At 35.6% G+C, this 16,017-nt stretch overlaps 1 protein-coding gene across 5 annotated transcripts in view; it reads left to right on the top strand.

Annotated features, from left to right (window-relative positions):
* The window catches only part of LOC126964466 (serine/threonine-protein kinase SIK3 homolog), a 68,486-nt gene extending 57,975 nt beyond the window's left edge, over positions 1–10,511 (top strand). For 2 of the 5 annotated variants that reach the window (XM_050807587.1, XM_050807583.1), the window contains exons 19-23: positions 1,447–2,019; positions 2,627–2,733; positions 3,735–3,816; positions 5,160–5,227; positions 5,306–10,511. In XM_050807587.1, the coding sequence (XP_050663544.1) occupies positions 1,447–2,019; positions 2,627–2,733; positions 3,735–3,816; positions 5,160–5,227; positions 5,306–6,781 (2,306 nt within the window). In that variant the 3' untranslated portion in view covers positions 6,782–10,511. Of the gene's footprint in view, positions 1–327; positions 1,397–1,446; positions 2,020–2,626; positions 2,734–3,734; positions 3,817–5,159; positions 5,228–5,305 lie in introns of those variants that run through there. The other 3 variants (XM_050807585.1, XM_050807584.1, XM_050807586.1) reach the window with 2 other exon arrangements.
* Positions 10,512–16,017: the final 5,506 nt, after the last annotated feature.

The raw sequence follows: 16,017 nt of genomic DNA, 5'->3' as shown, positions 1-16,017 counted from the left end.
GCGATTATTCCGTAACTATCACAATTAAATATTTAAAAAAATCACACCAACAAATTACTAACCCCCAAATTTTTAATGCACACAACAATTATGTTTCGTACATTTTTGTAACAATTGTCCCTTTCCTTGCTTTACATTTACTTAGGGCCACTCCTTGATAATCACTCAATACCGGTCACTTTTCACATTTTTTATTGAATTGCAATAATTTGTGTTATGTTGTTAGAATGTAGTGTCGTAGCTAGTGGACTGTATCCAAAAAGATATTTTTTTTATAAGGTTAGTATATTTTACTACTAAGAGCAAAGCACGCATATTATTTCACAGGAATTCAGTTTCCTTCTGTAGCAAAACTCTGCCTACGCGTCTATTAGTTTTCGTTCAGTTGTATATCGACCGCGCTTTGAACACAACACCACGCAATGACAAAGTCTTCATTTATAAACTGTCTAAATAACAGCATATCAGCATTCAGGTAAGTGCCCGTTTTTATTTAACAAAATTGTGTATGTAACTTGACGTTTTTTATCATTTTGCTAAATAATTACATTTCAATTACAAAATCAAAATGTTCCTGCCTCGTGTTCGCGTCCGTCTCTTTCGCATCATAATCAAACTCTAAATGATATTCTTATGAGCGTATACAATAGACTTTAGATCATTACTGCCACGAAATATGGTGGTAATTTGAATGATTTTTTAATGTCATCTGTATAAGCGAATGTATACCTATTTACAACGCCGCTCGGACTTTTTTTGACGACTTTGTGATAGACTATTGTGTGTCTAATTGTTAATTGTACTTCAATGATTCGGAGCCCAATTTTCGTCGGTGTTGGAAAAGTTACCGACCCGTAAGGTCCTGATTGTATTTATTTTTAGAAAACCTATTTTAAGCCAATAGCGGCCACAGATATATGAGTAACCTATTTTACTATTTTACAATAACTTTCTAATCTTTATGGATACAGTTCAAATATGTGTGTGTATTATTCTAAAAGTTTATTAACCGTTTGCAATTCTTATGCAGATGCTTCATATTTGTAATAGCAGTGGCCTTTGAAGATATACTTAGATGTACTTCTCGTTAAATTTATATCATTTAAGATGATGCTATAATAAAAAATATTTAATTTATAAATTATGTTATATATTATGTTATACATAAATAGAAATAATTGTCGTGCATGTATTAAGACTTGCAAACGATGTAGTCACATTGCCTGCATATGGTTATGTTGGTTACAGAAGATAGATTGCGATTATTGTCTCTTGTATTTTAAATTATAGTAAACACAGACCGTTAATAATTATATAAACAAAGCGGCAATTAAATATCATTTGGCAATAATTATGCAGTCTAAATCTCTGCAAACTCTTATGAATGCATGCGCTGTTTTGTTGTTGAATTTTATTTTAATTTATTATTTTTGTTTTAAATAATAGTAATAAGTCCGGAACTTGTTATGGAAGTGGAAGCGAGGATGAAAAGAAATTACCTCCCACCTTCAATACAGGGGCAATACAATCAGGGGTATCATAGTCCTCCGCAATCGTCCAATGTACCCCAGAGCCCAACACAGGGGTCAATCACGGCCGGCACGAGCTACAGCATATCTGTGAAACCGCTCCTAGAAACTATACCCCAAGGAAGTATTATGGGCTCAATAACTTCAGGCACCCCTATGACACAGGCTGTTGCGCCGTTTACCCCATCTATGGGGCAATTCTCTCCGCCTCAACAAGTTAATCAAACCTCAAATCAAGGTTCAATAGTTTCCGGGACGCCGATAAATAAGGAATACGGCAATTTCCCCAATTTCTCATTTCCGAACAATAATATGGGGTCAATAACAAGTGGCACCCCTATGAACAGTGTACTGTCGAGTGGAAATGCAATACCGAGTGGATCGATAACCGCCGGAACAGCGTACAATCAGCCACAGTATACGAGACAAAGGAAATACTCTGGACCGCAACGAGTCAAACTGCAAATGTTGGCGACTGTACAGGAAATGGGTAAATTCTGTTTTTATTTTTCGGTGATGGGGTTATCCGGTCTACGGGGCATTTGAGCATTTTATGTAAATAGGAATTCATGCCAAGGTTAACTTGCATTCATCTTTAATGCTGGAGTTTTTAAGGAAAGTATGTTTTGTCTGCTTTTTGTTTGCATTTGTGTGGCGTAGTTTAGATGTTTTTTTTGTGTGAGCTTCAAAGTTGATCATAAATTGGCAATTTTTTGTTTGGGTTGATGCTTATAGATTGTTGACACTAGTATTTGTTTTAATCACCTTTTTATGATTTATTGTGTGATCTACACTAATACTAAAAATATACTGAACATTATTATTATACAGGAATAATGTGAATTATTGTACTATAGTGATGAATACTATCTATAAAATTTATAATTGAGGATGCTGGTCGTCGGTTGGGCATTTAATAACAATCCTTCCCGGTGATTAGTGGAAACTGTTACTTAATCCCAATGACAAGTGAACTTCTGGTCGGTTTGTTAGTAATAGATGACATAAAAATGACGTGGTACACTATATCAGTGCTAATAGCTTGCACCCTTTAAACTTATTTTTAGTATTGTTATTAATTTTATTCTATAATACAGCTCGTGAACACGCGGAGAGATATTCCCCGGTCCGCCGAGCGGAGTGCAGTCCACCGCGACAGGCGCACGATATAGCGTCTGCGAGGCTAGAGTACCAACAGTTACAGGTATGACATCACCATCTATCATGGGGCAAACTTATCAAATTTTTTAGGTTAGAACAGTGCTAACACTGTTACTAATAACGAAGACTCCGCTGCCCCTTTGTCTGTCTGTTTGTCTGCGGGCTGTATCTAGTAAACTTGATTAGGTCAGTCTTGATTAGGTCAACTATATCAGCAAGCTTGTTATGAAATCGAACGGAATAGCTGATAAATGATCCGTCGAGCTTACTTTGCCTAAAAGTGGGTGTGAACAGTTTGTTATTTTTAGATCAAAGGGTCTTTGGTCCGATACAATACTATGCAAAAAATATAATCCCAACCGGTATTTTCTGTAGCACACAAATAGAATCAGTATAGGCAGCATTGCCCATAATAAAATATGGTATATAATGGCAATTCTGCGAAAGTAACTAAAATACACAAACTTTGCAGTTTCAATACCTCAAGCGCAATTAGAGTCTGCAGGTCTCATATACCTATATATATAATATGGAATAATTAAATAAACACAGGATTTGGTACTTTAACGCCCCTGGGTAACAAAATGGTCTGGTGTGTAGTAAATTATTATTGCAGAAATGGTGAAGCAATAATGTTAGGATAATTCAATAATGTTAATTTTTACCAAATAATTAATTTAGCTATTCACGTTTTGATTCATTAAAAATATTTTATTTGGATGCCTAAACATTCGTTTCGCAACAGTTTAATTCTTCATTCTAAAATACTCCGGGAATATTGAGTGACGTAACTATGTCATGTAGCTGATACCGTCACAATACTGTAGTGCGAGTTGAATTTCCCTCTAAATTGGTAATTTTAAAATATCTATTATTATTATTATTTAGTTTTAAATATAAGTATTGTATTATTTTTTAATCCAGTGGTAAATATCATTGAGGGTCACGTAATACATGGGAGTGCCTCAGGGATCATTTGTCGGTCCTCTACTTATTAATTGATGATAACTAAGAAATTGTTAAATAGATGTTTTTCATTTGCAGCGTGGATTGGAGCGTCGAGGCGGGAGTGCTAGCGCTCCGCCCTCGGAGCTAAGGCTTCATACACATGCAGTATCTTTACCTGGTAATTTTAAACGATTATATTATTAATACCTTTGTAATACACGTTTTTGTTATAAGAATCATAACGAGAGACCACCATCTGCCCATTACAAATCAAATCAAATCATCTTTATTTGCAGGATATGTTGTTGTTGACTTATAGTTAACAGGTGCTCTTATCCTAATCCATAAGGCATGCAAACATATAATATTGGAATACAAACTCAGTTCCTGTTTTAAATTCTTCTATAATTATATACTATACTCTATCAAAAAATCTTCCCAAAACAAACTTAAATTAACGTCAATCATACAATAATATCACAGGCACATTAATTTTAATGTATAATATAATGTCATATGATAATAATATTGATGTCAATCTAGGTTATTAAGTAAGACTTCAGTGACTTTTTACAGTACAATATATTGTTGCGTTTAATATTATCAGGTTACTAATGGTATATATTGTTGGTCCCATGAGATGTTGTTTCGATACAACTCTGTTCTAGAATTCAAATTCGTAATTCAGTCCCGCTATTGCAGCAACTCCGAGGATGATTCCTAGCAACCAGTTCGTGGTAGCAAGTAGATCGCCTGCATTTCCACTGTTGCTTCCTCCCGAAGCAGTCTGGGCGATGACAACGTCTTCTTGCTTCGTCTGAGAAGTTCCCATCTTCTAGTTATTTCTATTGCGCCATTGTGTTTCTCCTTAGTAACCGATGTATAATGTACGCGGTCGAGACAAAGAAACTCATGTTGATCACAATAGATGCGCGGCGCTGAAATTAGACTCGCGGACGACACGGGCAGTCCCCGTATATGGCAGGGTCGCCATCAAAGGTGGTCCGAAAGGTGTAAACAGAAACGGTTTGTTGTTGCTAATGATGATTTATTACTGTTCAATAATATATGGTTACATTGATTATACATTATTGTCTTATATACTACACCATTGCCATTACTAAAATGAGGTTAACATGATTCGGTCGCTTGCAGTAAGCAGACAGAAATCTTTTTTAAACAGTGATTTGAAGCGTTGTGCACTGCAAAACGACCAAAATGGAGATTATCACTAAGTCCGTGAAATCACTCCAAATAATAAAATATTTAAAATCAAAATTTGATAATATTCTTCATTATATCGCTGATTGCCTATCTGAGATTAAAGATGGAGTGTTTCTTGTACCTGCAATTATAAATATGTCACAATTGAAATTCAGGGTTTCGTACTTTATTTCTGAGTGTATTATATAACCTGTCTCTCACAAGGTTGCTTTCAATCGTTTTTAGGTAATTTAATGTGAATCTGCTTCTGTATCATTTACTCGTTTAATTATTGACCTGTATTATATTACATTACAGGTTCCCCTAAACACGCAGGTGTTGCACCTGCGCTGGATCTAACGACAGGGGATCCACCTCGAGACCGGGTATTTATTTATTCTAGTTATTTCAATTAAAGTATTTTCAAGTAATTAAACATATTTTAAGAACCCTTTCTATTTCAGGACATGACACTTAATCTTGGCATGAATCTGAACCTATATTCTCCGCATTTGTCACAGGACGTCCTAAAATCTATACATTCTTACGGTAACTTCGGCAGGGCTTCGCCCGCAAGTCCCGGATCACCTTTGCATCAAATCACTGAAGGACTGAGCTACTTGCACACAGGATCAATAACTAGAGGGACACCACAGCCGAATGCAACTCCTCTTGATCTCAGGAGTAACGTAGAAATGGATACAAACTATCCGCAGTTACTCCCAATGATTCACCCACAAATACACATGGTTACCCACAGATCTCTTAACAATTCCCCCATCTCAAATCCCGGTTCACCCCTGGACATGATCCAGGAAGAAATCGGCAATGGAACTCACAACGATGTCAAATTTCAAGAAAGAAATTATCAGTATCCATCTACCCACCCACAAATTAGCATAACTGACTGCTTAGGTTCTGAGATTACTTTAGTAGCATCTTCATCGGAAGACAGTGTAGACAGTCTAGAAAACTCAAAATACCCTCTACCACAATTCGTTATATCTGAACCTTCAGACTTGGACGATCGACCGTCTATAACCAAAGGCATAGGTAGAAAAGTCAGCCAAGAAACAGAATTCACCCAAGTTGAGCATTGCGAAGATAGAGATACAGAAATGCAGTCACCTAAAGAGATTGATGAAAATTATCTGGTGGATGACATTCGGGCTAGAAGAGGCAGTGATAAGTCTCTTGGTTTTAGTGATGACTCTTTGAGCAACGATTCGGCGAATGCCTCGCCTAATTGCGAACAAAACATCCAGTCAATATACTCGAATATTGTATCTATTAGTTCAGGATTTAGCGAAAATAGAGGTAGTTTCTCGGAGCACAGAGAGTCATTTTCATTTTCAGATCGGGGTAGTTTCTCCGAACGGGGAGATTTTGGCAGATCTTCGTTTTCTGAAAGGAGTGATTTAGGTCGAGGCAGTTTCTCCGAAAAAGGTGAAACACCAAGGTCCTCCTTTTCCGCTCAAGGTGTTTTGGGAGAAGTGAAGGAGTACGATAATCCTGATGATAAAACTCAAATAGAGAAGATCCAGAGATCGACGATGGACTTGAGATTAACTGATGTTTGTAGACCGGAAGACCAGAGGATACCGATCCTCCTTAGTCCTCATCAGATATCCTGCGCCCAAGAATACTACGAAGTAGCGTTATCAACAGTATGCTCCCAACTTGATACCCACAGGATAGTAGAATTAATTAAAGAGACTATTAACAGCAGGGTGCCGCCGCAAAATATATTCGTCGATACAGGAGGAGATTCAGATAGCTTGCCTGGGTTTCTGAACTTGGAGTATTCTGGAGGGATTCAGATTGAATTGGCTCTGTGCGAGAATAACGAGAAGAAGGGCTTAAAGATGAGGAGGATATCTGGAGATCAGCGGGAATACGGGAAACTTTGTCAACAGCTTATCACCAGTTTGACTGTCTAATATCGGAAGTTGAAAGTATTTTTTAGGAAACCATAATTAACTCATATTTTATATAAATTTAATTAAAAACCTTAACGAAAAAGTTTTATTGCGGGTTGGCTTTTGATGTGTCGCTTTTCGCCAAGTTTCAACACTGTATAGTATAACAAACGATTTGTCGGCTTCGATCTTTGAAAAATAATATTTATTATGATATTTAATGTTTCTTGCACAAGACGGTATCTTACTATTCATATTAATTGAAGAGATTTAAGTCACACGAATTGGGGTTCCAGAGAAAACAGCATCGCAATTTCAGTGATATATTTGCAAAGACACAGAATTTGGTATGGCTAACATTGGAATTTTGAAAAAAAAAAGTATGTTGTATATTTTGTGTTTAAGCCACTTGAGTTTTTTTTTTGCAATAGGTGTACATATTTACTCTATCCAAGAGAATCAGGCTAATAATAAAACAAATGAAATAAGGTATATATAGAGGCGGGTCTGGGTACCTGCCGGTCAAAGATCTTGACTATACCAGAGTGCATCGACGGACATGATAACTGACCGTCCGTGACATTCTATAGGAAGGCAAACTAGACGAGATAAAGAATGTAAGCAAAGTTCCAGGAGTTCAAAACATTTCCATCAATATCTTTGAATATTGGAAAGAATTGATATATTTCAAAGAATGTCTAAAGCTATTAGGCAATAACACCAAAAATCAACAAGAAAACTAACAGAAACAGATTAATAATAACAAAAAAGTAAGTAAATTCGGAAACGAAAAAATACGTATCACTTTGAACACAATCCAAACAGGAATGAACTTGTTCACAAAATGGCGGACAAAAGGTTTACAACCGCGGTACTGACTGCGGCACCTTTACTATGAAACACGCAACAACAGCTCTTGTCGACTAACTGACTCCATTACTGCGTGTGCGTACGATTGAAAAGGACAGAGACAATAATCGCTCGCTATCCCAACGTAACTCAGTAACGGTCCGTGTGTTTACATTTTTTTATCTCGTCTGGCTGGCCTTAGTATAGCTAGCTATAGTAACAATACACTTTTTAAGTATTTTCCCCAAGGACATTATCAATTTCATGCCACTGACTGCTGCCAGAAAGAGCAAAGAAGGGGCATCAAAATAAAAGCTTTTTAATGCTACCCGCATTTAAACCACAGTTTAGGGAATGTTGGCGCGAATGCTATTGAACCTTGTGTACTAGACATGTGATATACCAAAGCTAGGTGTAAAATTGAGCAATTATAGTTTTAGACTCTCCGATTTCTGGATACCGTCCCGAATAACTCTCCGCACGGGGTAGACGCCATAATTTCTAAATGACTTTACTTCATGAAAGCGTGATTTGAAATAGATGGTGTGGAACAGTTGTATGGCTGTGATAATTAGAAGTAGCAGCTACTCACAAAGACATTGTATTTTTTGTGCGTAGACAGATAGTCTTTTAATGAATATTTGGTTTGTAAATTTTCAGGGTATATCGAAAGTCATTTAAGAAATTAGACGTAACTGTTTGGATGCTGTATGTGCTGGTACCATTGTCTGATGAATTGTTTTGTCTGCGTAAATATTGATCCGAAAATGATGAACTTGATTACGTTAAAATAATTAATAGACGTCTCAGATTGTCGTCAGTTTCGTCGGGCTCGCTGCGGCTGCGGCTTCGACGGCGTGGTTGAATACTCAAATATTAGTAGGAACATTTTTTACTCAAATAATCAAACAAAGTCTGGGCGAGCTATAATTTCTAAATAACTGAAAATACATAAATTAACATCAAGTACATCCTTCAGATAAAATGGTACCAGCTCTCAGAGCATACGATTGCGCAGAGCGTTCGATCACCACGATTTTTCTTAACGTCATTCCTAAATGTATGTGTGTACATAATTATCGGGACTATATAGGTTTGTTCGTTGGTGCATACATTCCGATGTTAGCTTAAAAAGTACGATTTTACTGGATCTTAAAATTAATTTCAAAATTATTATCTTAAGTCTTTAGTTGGTTTCCTGCCCGTAGTCCTACTATGCCACATTGTTTTTTATTAATTTAGTTATAATAAAATATGTAGTTTCATACAATAAAACTTATTATTTAAAAGCCTGAAGGTGGCCGCTCCATTCCCAATCGGTGGTATCATTAAGAAAGGCATTTATGATATAATAACCTTTCTTAACAATTCTTTTGAATTTGATAACACATTTGTATTGTACATTTACGGGGCTCATGTTGTAAAAGCACACCTTCATCGCCCATAAAAGATTTACTAACTCGACTACCGAGTAGTATATCCGGCGATAGCGGGCCAAGCGAATTTCGAACAACTTATAAAATAATATGGACCCTAGAATTTTCTTTGCTTATCTGAAGTACTTTTGACCAAAAAACCAAATTAGCATTTCAGTTATGTAAAAATAACACGCACATCTTTCAAAAAGTATTTTAATAAAGACTTTTAGACGCCTCAAACTTTTGGCCTATGGACTTCAATCCCTTACCATAAAATAAATAAAAAAAGAAAGTATCTTCGTTTAGGGATTCGACATAAATTTAATGCGGTCGTTATGTTCCGAATAAACGTGTATAGTCCCAATGTTGAAAATACGTAAGATTTTTGTAAATATATAAATGTAAATTATATAATTTGTATATTATGTTTCATGTATTAACGTATTATTTATTCCACATTGTAAATATTAAATTGTGACTGGCTCGCGCGATTATTTGAAAACCGAATTTTATTTATTTCGGATGTTAAATGGCGGGAAATATGAATTGCTTTTTATTTTAAAATGAATTTTGGCCTTACAAATAAAAGTATCAAGTGTGTGTCGCATTATTATTAAAATAATCTTTTTGACCAAAGCTTATTATATATTACCATAGATTTCTTCTGTTGTTCTTACACATACAGTTCTAGAATGTCTATGGAAGTGAAAAGAAAATTAATAGCTTCAAGAATGTATTGAATTATAATATCGATTGATACTTAAACGCTTAGATTACGGATTGGTCTCCGCTACGCTCGCAACTAGATACCGCACTGCCTGAGAATAATAGCTTTTTTTCATTACGGCAACTATTGCTTGTGTGCGTGACATCTTGATACTCAATGGCATCTTTCAAATTTTGTACCATACGTTTCGAGTTATTTTATATTGAAATTTATAAAATTAAAAATACTGATGATATGTGATCCCAATGTCATTCTGTTCTTGTGGTATTATTTTTACAAAGTTTTACTGCGCAACCCGGCATTTTAATTTCAATTATTAGCAAAGTTAGAACAGAACATGTGGCGCGTCAACGTCACACATTGTTCGATACTGGCTCAAATACGCCCACTTGGGCGTAGTAATAGTTGCCGCACTTTGTGACTACGCCTGGGGTTTCTAGTTGGAGCGCAGTGGAGACCAATCCTTAATCTAAGCCTAAATGAATTAGAAATGTAAATATTATTAATGTCTGCCTTAAAAGTTTCCTATTATTATTTTACATTCCCCTCCCTTGGTTAGAGAAAAAAGTGAAGGCTGTCAATTATATAATCAAAATTAACATTTATCAAATAAAGTCATTAATATTTCAATAATTAGCAATAAATATTTCTCCGTTTCTATTGTGTTATTAATGAATTAAGTTTTATTGCCATAAGAGTAGTTAGATTGTTATTCAAGTTTATTGTAAATAATATTTTAATAAATAATTCCAATTCCTTTTGTTGTTTTATTACCACTACCTCGGCGATAGCTTTGCTTGGTGTAAAACCTTGGAAAATGGCATTTCCTAGGATCGAGTCCTGGCTAGCTAGATCAGTATATCTCTCAGTTGGAATGGGGCTAGTGCATGGCTCGTCATTCCAACCAGCCAAACTTATTCTTAAGAAGAGTTCAGCTTCTTGGCTTATCCGAGAAAGCTCGTATTTTTAAAGATTAATGACCATCAATTGATCACTTCCAGGATAACACGAGTGACCATTTCATCCTGATTGTGAAATGTGTTTTTTTAGTGGAGCGATTCATATTATCCATAGAATAATAACGCTCAGAACGATAGTTTCATTCATGGTTCCCGTCAATATAGAAGTAGCATTATAATTCATGTGTGCGTGAGCGTCACGTGCTTACATTCGCCAACACGCACACAGACATCCAAATAATGTTGCAAGTGAATAGACATTTCCGTAAATCAGTAAAATGTAAGAAATACTAGATTATTTGTAATAAGAAAGAAGAAATAAAATATAAATTAAGAATATAATATTACGTATTTAATTATTGTTGCAAAAATTTTTGAATGTAAGTTCTTTAGAACCGTTGTTGTTTGAAACTCGATGAAACGAAAAAGCGAGACGATAGAGGCGCCGTTCCCTGCTATATCCGAGGTTTTCTAGAGTGTAGAGAACGAATTCGGGATAATTTTTGAAATCCATGATGGCCATATCCATATTGTTGAAATCATAATTTTGCGCGGCGGCCTTCTTGGATTTAAAAAATGATCCCAAATTCGTTCTCTGCGCCCTCGAGAACCTCGGATACGATATCCATATTGTTGAAATCATAATTTTGCGCGGCGGCCTTCTTGGATTTAAAAAATGATCCCAAATTCGTTCTCTGCACCCTCGAGAACCTTGTATTCGATATCAATATTGTTGAAATCATAAATTTGCACGGCGGCCATCTTGGATTTCAAAAATGATCCCAAATTCATTCTCTGCACCCTCGAGAACCTCAGATTCGATATCAATATTGTTTAAATCATAAATTTGCGCGGCGGCCATCTTCGATTTAAGAAAACAAAATGACGCGTAACCGAAAATCGTGACGATTTGCTATAAAATTTCTCTCATACGTCGATAAAGAAGTTTCACTTCCAAAACATACCGACGTATTGAAAACCTTCTCCTTTTTCGAAGTCGGTTAAAAAGGGTGGTCGTTAATGTTCTCACGAGCTCAACTTTTTCCAAACATATGGTAAATTCAGTAATTTAAAAGAAATGTTTATAGTGCCGTAAATGCGTACAACATGAGACTCGAAGGTAAACTGAGACTAAACTTCCATGGCATATATTATTACATGTAGTATCATTATTATTTTGGCAACACTGACAGTTCAGTTTCAAATTTGTTGTGTGAGGTTCCATACTTGCTGTCGTGAAGGATTTTTTACCAGGTAAGTAGTATTTTTCGAGAAATAGACATTAATTTGTTTGTGAAATATATTGTTGTACTACATATTCCTCAGAACTCTGATAATTGACTAATAAGTACTGTGATTTAAATCGATGCATCAATCCCATCTTGTGAAGCATGTTCCCATAGACAAAAAAAAACTCCATGTTTTAGACTATTTGTTAAATGTTGCCAGAATAAATTTAAAATTTCCTCAAACTGGACGCATTTTATTTTTATGATGGAAAATTGAGACCATGTCTCAAATTAGGTGCTTATGAGTCAAATTAGGTGCATATGTCTCAAATTTTATTCAAAAATGATACATTATTTTTTTTTTGTTTCAGTAATTATGTCTTCGTGAAGACGAAGAGTTCTCGGGGCGAAACCCTACCGAAATTATAGTGAGGACACTTTGAAAGCTGCTATGGCAGCAGTTGACACTAGCATGACTTTGAGGGAAGCGGAAGAAAAATTTAAAATACCTCGAGCAACTTTAAATAGAAAACACCGAAGGCTACAATTAAACAAAGTCGGCCGTCCTAAAGTTTTCAGTGAAGCTCTGGAGGAAGTCTTTGTGCAATCAATCATTACAGCTGCTGCTTGGGGATATCCACTATCAGGTTTAGACCTATCTTTACTCGTGAAATCACATCTAGATAGGCTAGGTCTAAATGAGACACGTTTCAAAGGTAACTTACCGGGACGATATTGGCTGGAAGGTTTTCTACGGCGCCATAAAAGCACTTTATCTGTAAGGCTTTCAGAAAACATTAAACGCCAAAGAGCTGGAGTTACGCAGGAGACATTAAAATCATACTTCCAAGAATTAAAAACCACCTTGGAGGATGTAGATCCGGCCGCAATAGTAAATTTTGACGAGACTAATATGTCTGATGACCCGGGACGCCAGAAAGTGTTGGTACGTCGAGGTATCAAGCATGCTCATAAAATCATTGACTCATCAAAATCAAGTACCTCCGTAATGTTTGCTGGGACAGCGACAGGTGTTCTGCTTCCACCGTACGTCGTTTATAAAGCGGAACATTTATATAATACTTGGACGGAAGGAGGACCTCCAAATACAGTTTACAACCGATCTCGGAGTGGATGGTTTGACACTACAATATTTGAGGATTGGTTTTTGAAGGTCATTATTCCTTATGTTGAATCGTTTAATGGCAGAGGACCCGTGGTTGTAATTGGTGATAATCTGAGCAGTCATTTTTCATTAGATGTGATACAAAAGTGTACTGACTATAATATTAAATTTGTTTGTTTACCGGCAAATAGTACGGGGCTGTGCCAACCCCTCGATGTAGCAGTGTTTCGACCATTAAAAATAAAATGGAGGTCTGTTCTGCTGTCTTGGAAGGAAAAAAATAGAGGAGTAATGCCGAAGCATGTTTTTCCGAGGCTTTTGAAGCAAACTCTGGATAATATAGAAAATATAGGGAAAAAATTTGAAGTCCGGATTTGAAGCAGCTGGGATATATCCAATTAATGAAAAAAGAGTCTTAGATAGATTGCCTACACAGGAAGATCCAGAAATCCATAATAATGCATCTCAGCAATGGTTAGAAACGTTTAAAATGTATCTCGAAGATATGCGAACAAAAGAATGCAGCACAGCCCCGAAGAAAAAAAAGGTGGCAGTTATTCCAGGTAAAGGTGTAACAGTGGAGGACTTATCCGAATCATTAAAGACTAAGACGAAACGTAATAAAACGAAAAAACAAAAAAAAAAGATCGTCGATGATGAAAGCACTTCCTGCAGTGATTTAGAAGAATGGGGAAGCAGTTTTGAATACTGCAAACTCATCATCCGATGACAATAATGAGTTCGACACAGTGTTTTTTGATGATGTTCATGACATGTTTCCTGATGATGATGAAAGATCGGCGTCACCACGTATAACTAACATCCTACATAATGAGAACCAAGAAAATGAAGATCCACTCAATGTAGACCAATCGGTCTATACTGACGAACAATTTAAAGTTTCTGTATCTAGTGATGGTGGTGCTGGTTGCTCTAAAGATATCGATACAGAAATTGTAAATAATTCGGAGATTTCACCAGATTCTTTTGTTGTTGTAGAATTACTCTACAATGAGAATACGAAAAAACAATCAGAAAAGAAGTTTATTGCTCAAGTTACGAACATGGTTAGCGACGGAAAAGTGACCTGTCGCTTCATGAGATGTTTTTCAGCTACAAAGGGTATTTACATATTTCCAGCAGTGGATGACATGATGACAATTGACACTTCTCGAATAATAAATACAATTAAGCCCACTCAAGTGAAAAGGGGAAAATACATTTTTAAAGTATTTAATTATAAGACTAATAAAATTGTGTAAAATAATATTTTTTGTGCGCACTTCAAAGCGTAGGTATGCCTAGGTATAGCCTATGTATCGCAATAAAACGTTCCTAATAGCTTAGACTCCAATTTTGATCTCAATATTTAAATTTTATTATAAGTTGCAAATGTTATTAATTTACTTAGTGTTAAAGGCTAATTTGAGACATGTGGGCAAATTGAGATCTCAAATTACCTTCGGTCTCAAAATCGAGATTTATGTTGATTTATTTTTTGACGATTTATGAAGAAGTTTGTTTTTGTTTTTGATTTTATATAATTTTTATTTGATTTTTGAAGAACTAGTAAAAGATCTGGTAAGATTTGGAGATAATATTTTGTTTTATTTAATACCTTTAGTTATAACTGATTTATTATTGTTTTAATTTGCGCAAATTCAATATTTTGTTATTTTTTAACGTCTCAATTAACAAACATTGAAATTCTACATGGGAAACCATGACTTTTATAAGGCGTCTTATGTTTACCGCATGTTGCAGGTAAATTGAGACAAGACGAAATAAATATATATAAAAAAAACTACATTGATTGGCTCAATATTGCAATATGCTCCTATTACCTTAGATAGAGACTCATGTTCTAGTAAAATTTTAAACCATAATTATTAAGAATTACACCTTATACTGTGAATTGAAATTTAAACCTGTCTCATGTTGTATGCATTTACGGTGACTATTCAAAGCGCTTAGTTTAAGCCTAATTGAATTAAGATTATTTGACTTTGACTTTGAATACTTATAACATCATGTGGCGTCGTACATTATAGCCTCCTTTCAATATGTATCAATAAACACAAAAAACTATCCCAGCGGAGGAACTCGGGGTATATACTTTCATAGCTGGCAACATATTTTTTAATGGCGTCTGTTTTGTTTACAAAATATTTTGCTGTTTTGACGAATGTGTTAGCTTAAATTAAAAGTTGTGAAATATTATTTAGGCGTGAATTGCGATTTTATTATCATAAGACGCTTTGAGACACCTTTTCACTGCACAGTTAGTAATTTGTCAATTAAATTTCGCGCACTAATTGTCCTGGAAGTTAACAGTATGACACGGACGCGGCGGGAAACGTATGTGGTCATAAAAGACCACATTGAAACTGCTTCATTTCGCTACTACACTACTCACGTTCTAAGCGTTATTATTCTATGTTTAAAACGATCTGACAGCCCGATTCAAAATACTAAGGAGGTTATTCCATGTGTGGCTGACTGCAAATGAGTTGTCATTTAAAATCGTTTACAGTAACAATAGATTCGCTTTACTTTTCTCTCTTGCAGTATCTCTGTAAGAGATTTTCTCTCGAGCACGCTTTGTTGTTTATTGTACGTCTACGGAAGAAGTAATGCGTGAATAATTTCGCAAGTCCCATTCCCTTGCGCGGAGCAGACTTATGAACAAACCTTATGGTTTGTATTGGCACGGCTTCGGTACAGCGGACAGAAAGCCCGCCATAATCCGGACAGCTTTGCGATAAATTTAATTTAAATATCGCCATCTTAAAATAGGAATAGTAGTTATAGGATTACTCTTATGAGCGTTGTTTTTTTTTTACTTTATTCGACAAACCACCAATATTTATGCACAAATGTAAAAATATCAACAAGGAGACTTAAAACGAAAAGACACATAGCGAAAATATCATGCAATACATGCCATAT

Source organism: Leptidea sinapis, chromosome 5, assembly GCF_905404315.1.
Source record: "Leptidea sinapis chromosome 5, ilLepSina1.1, whole genome shotgun sequence".
In the NCBI taxonomy this organism is placed as follows: Eukaryota; Metazoa; Arthropoda; class Insecta; order Lepidoptera; family Pieridae; genus Leptidea; species Leptidea sinapis.
This window is presented reverse-complemented; position numbering and strand designations above follow the sequence as displayed.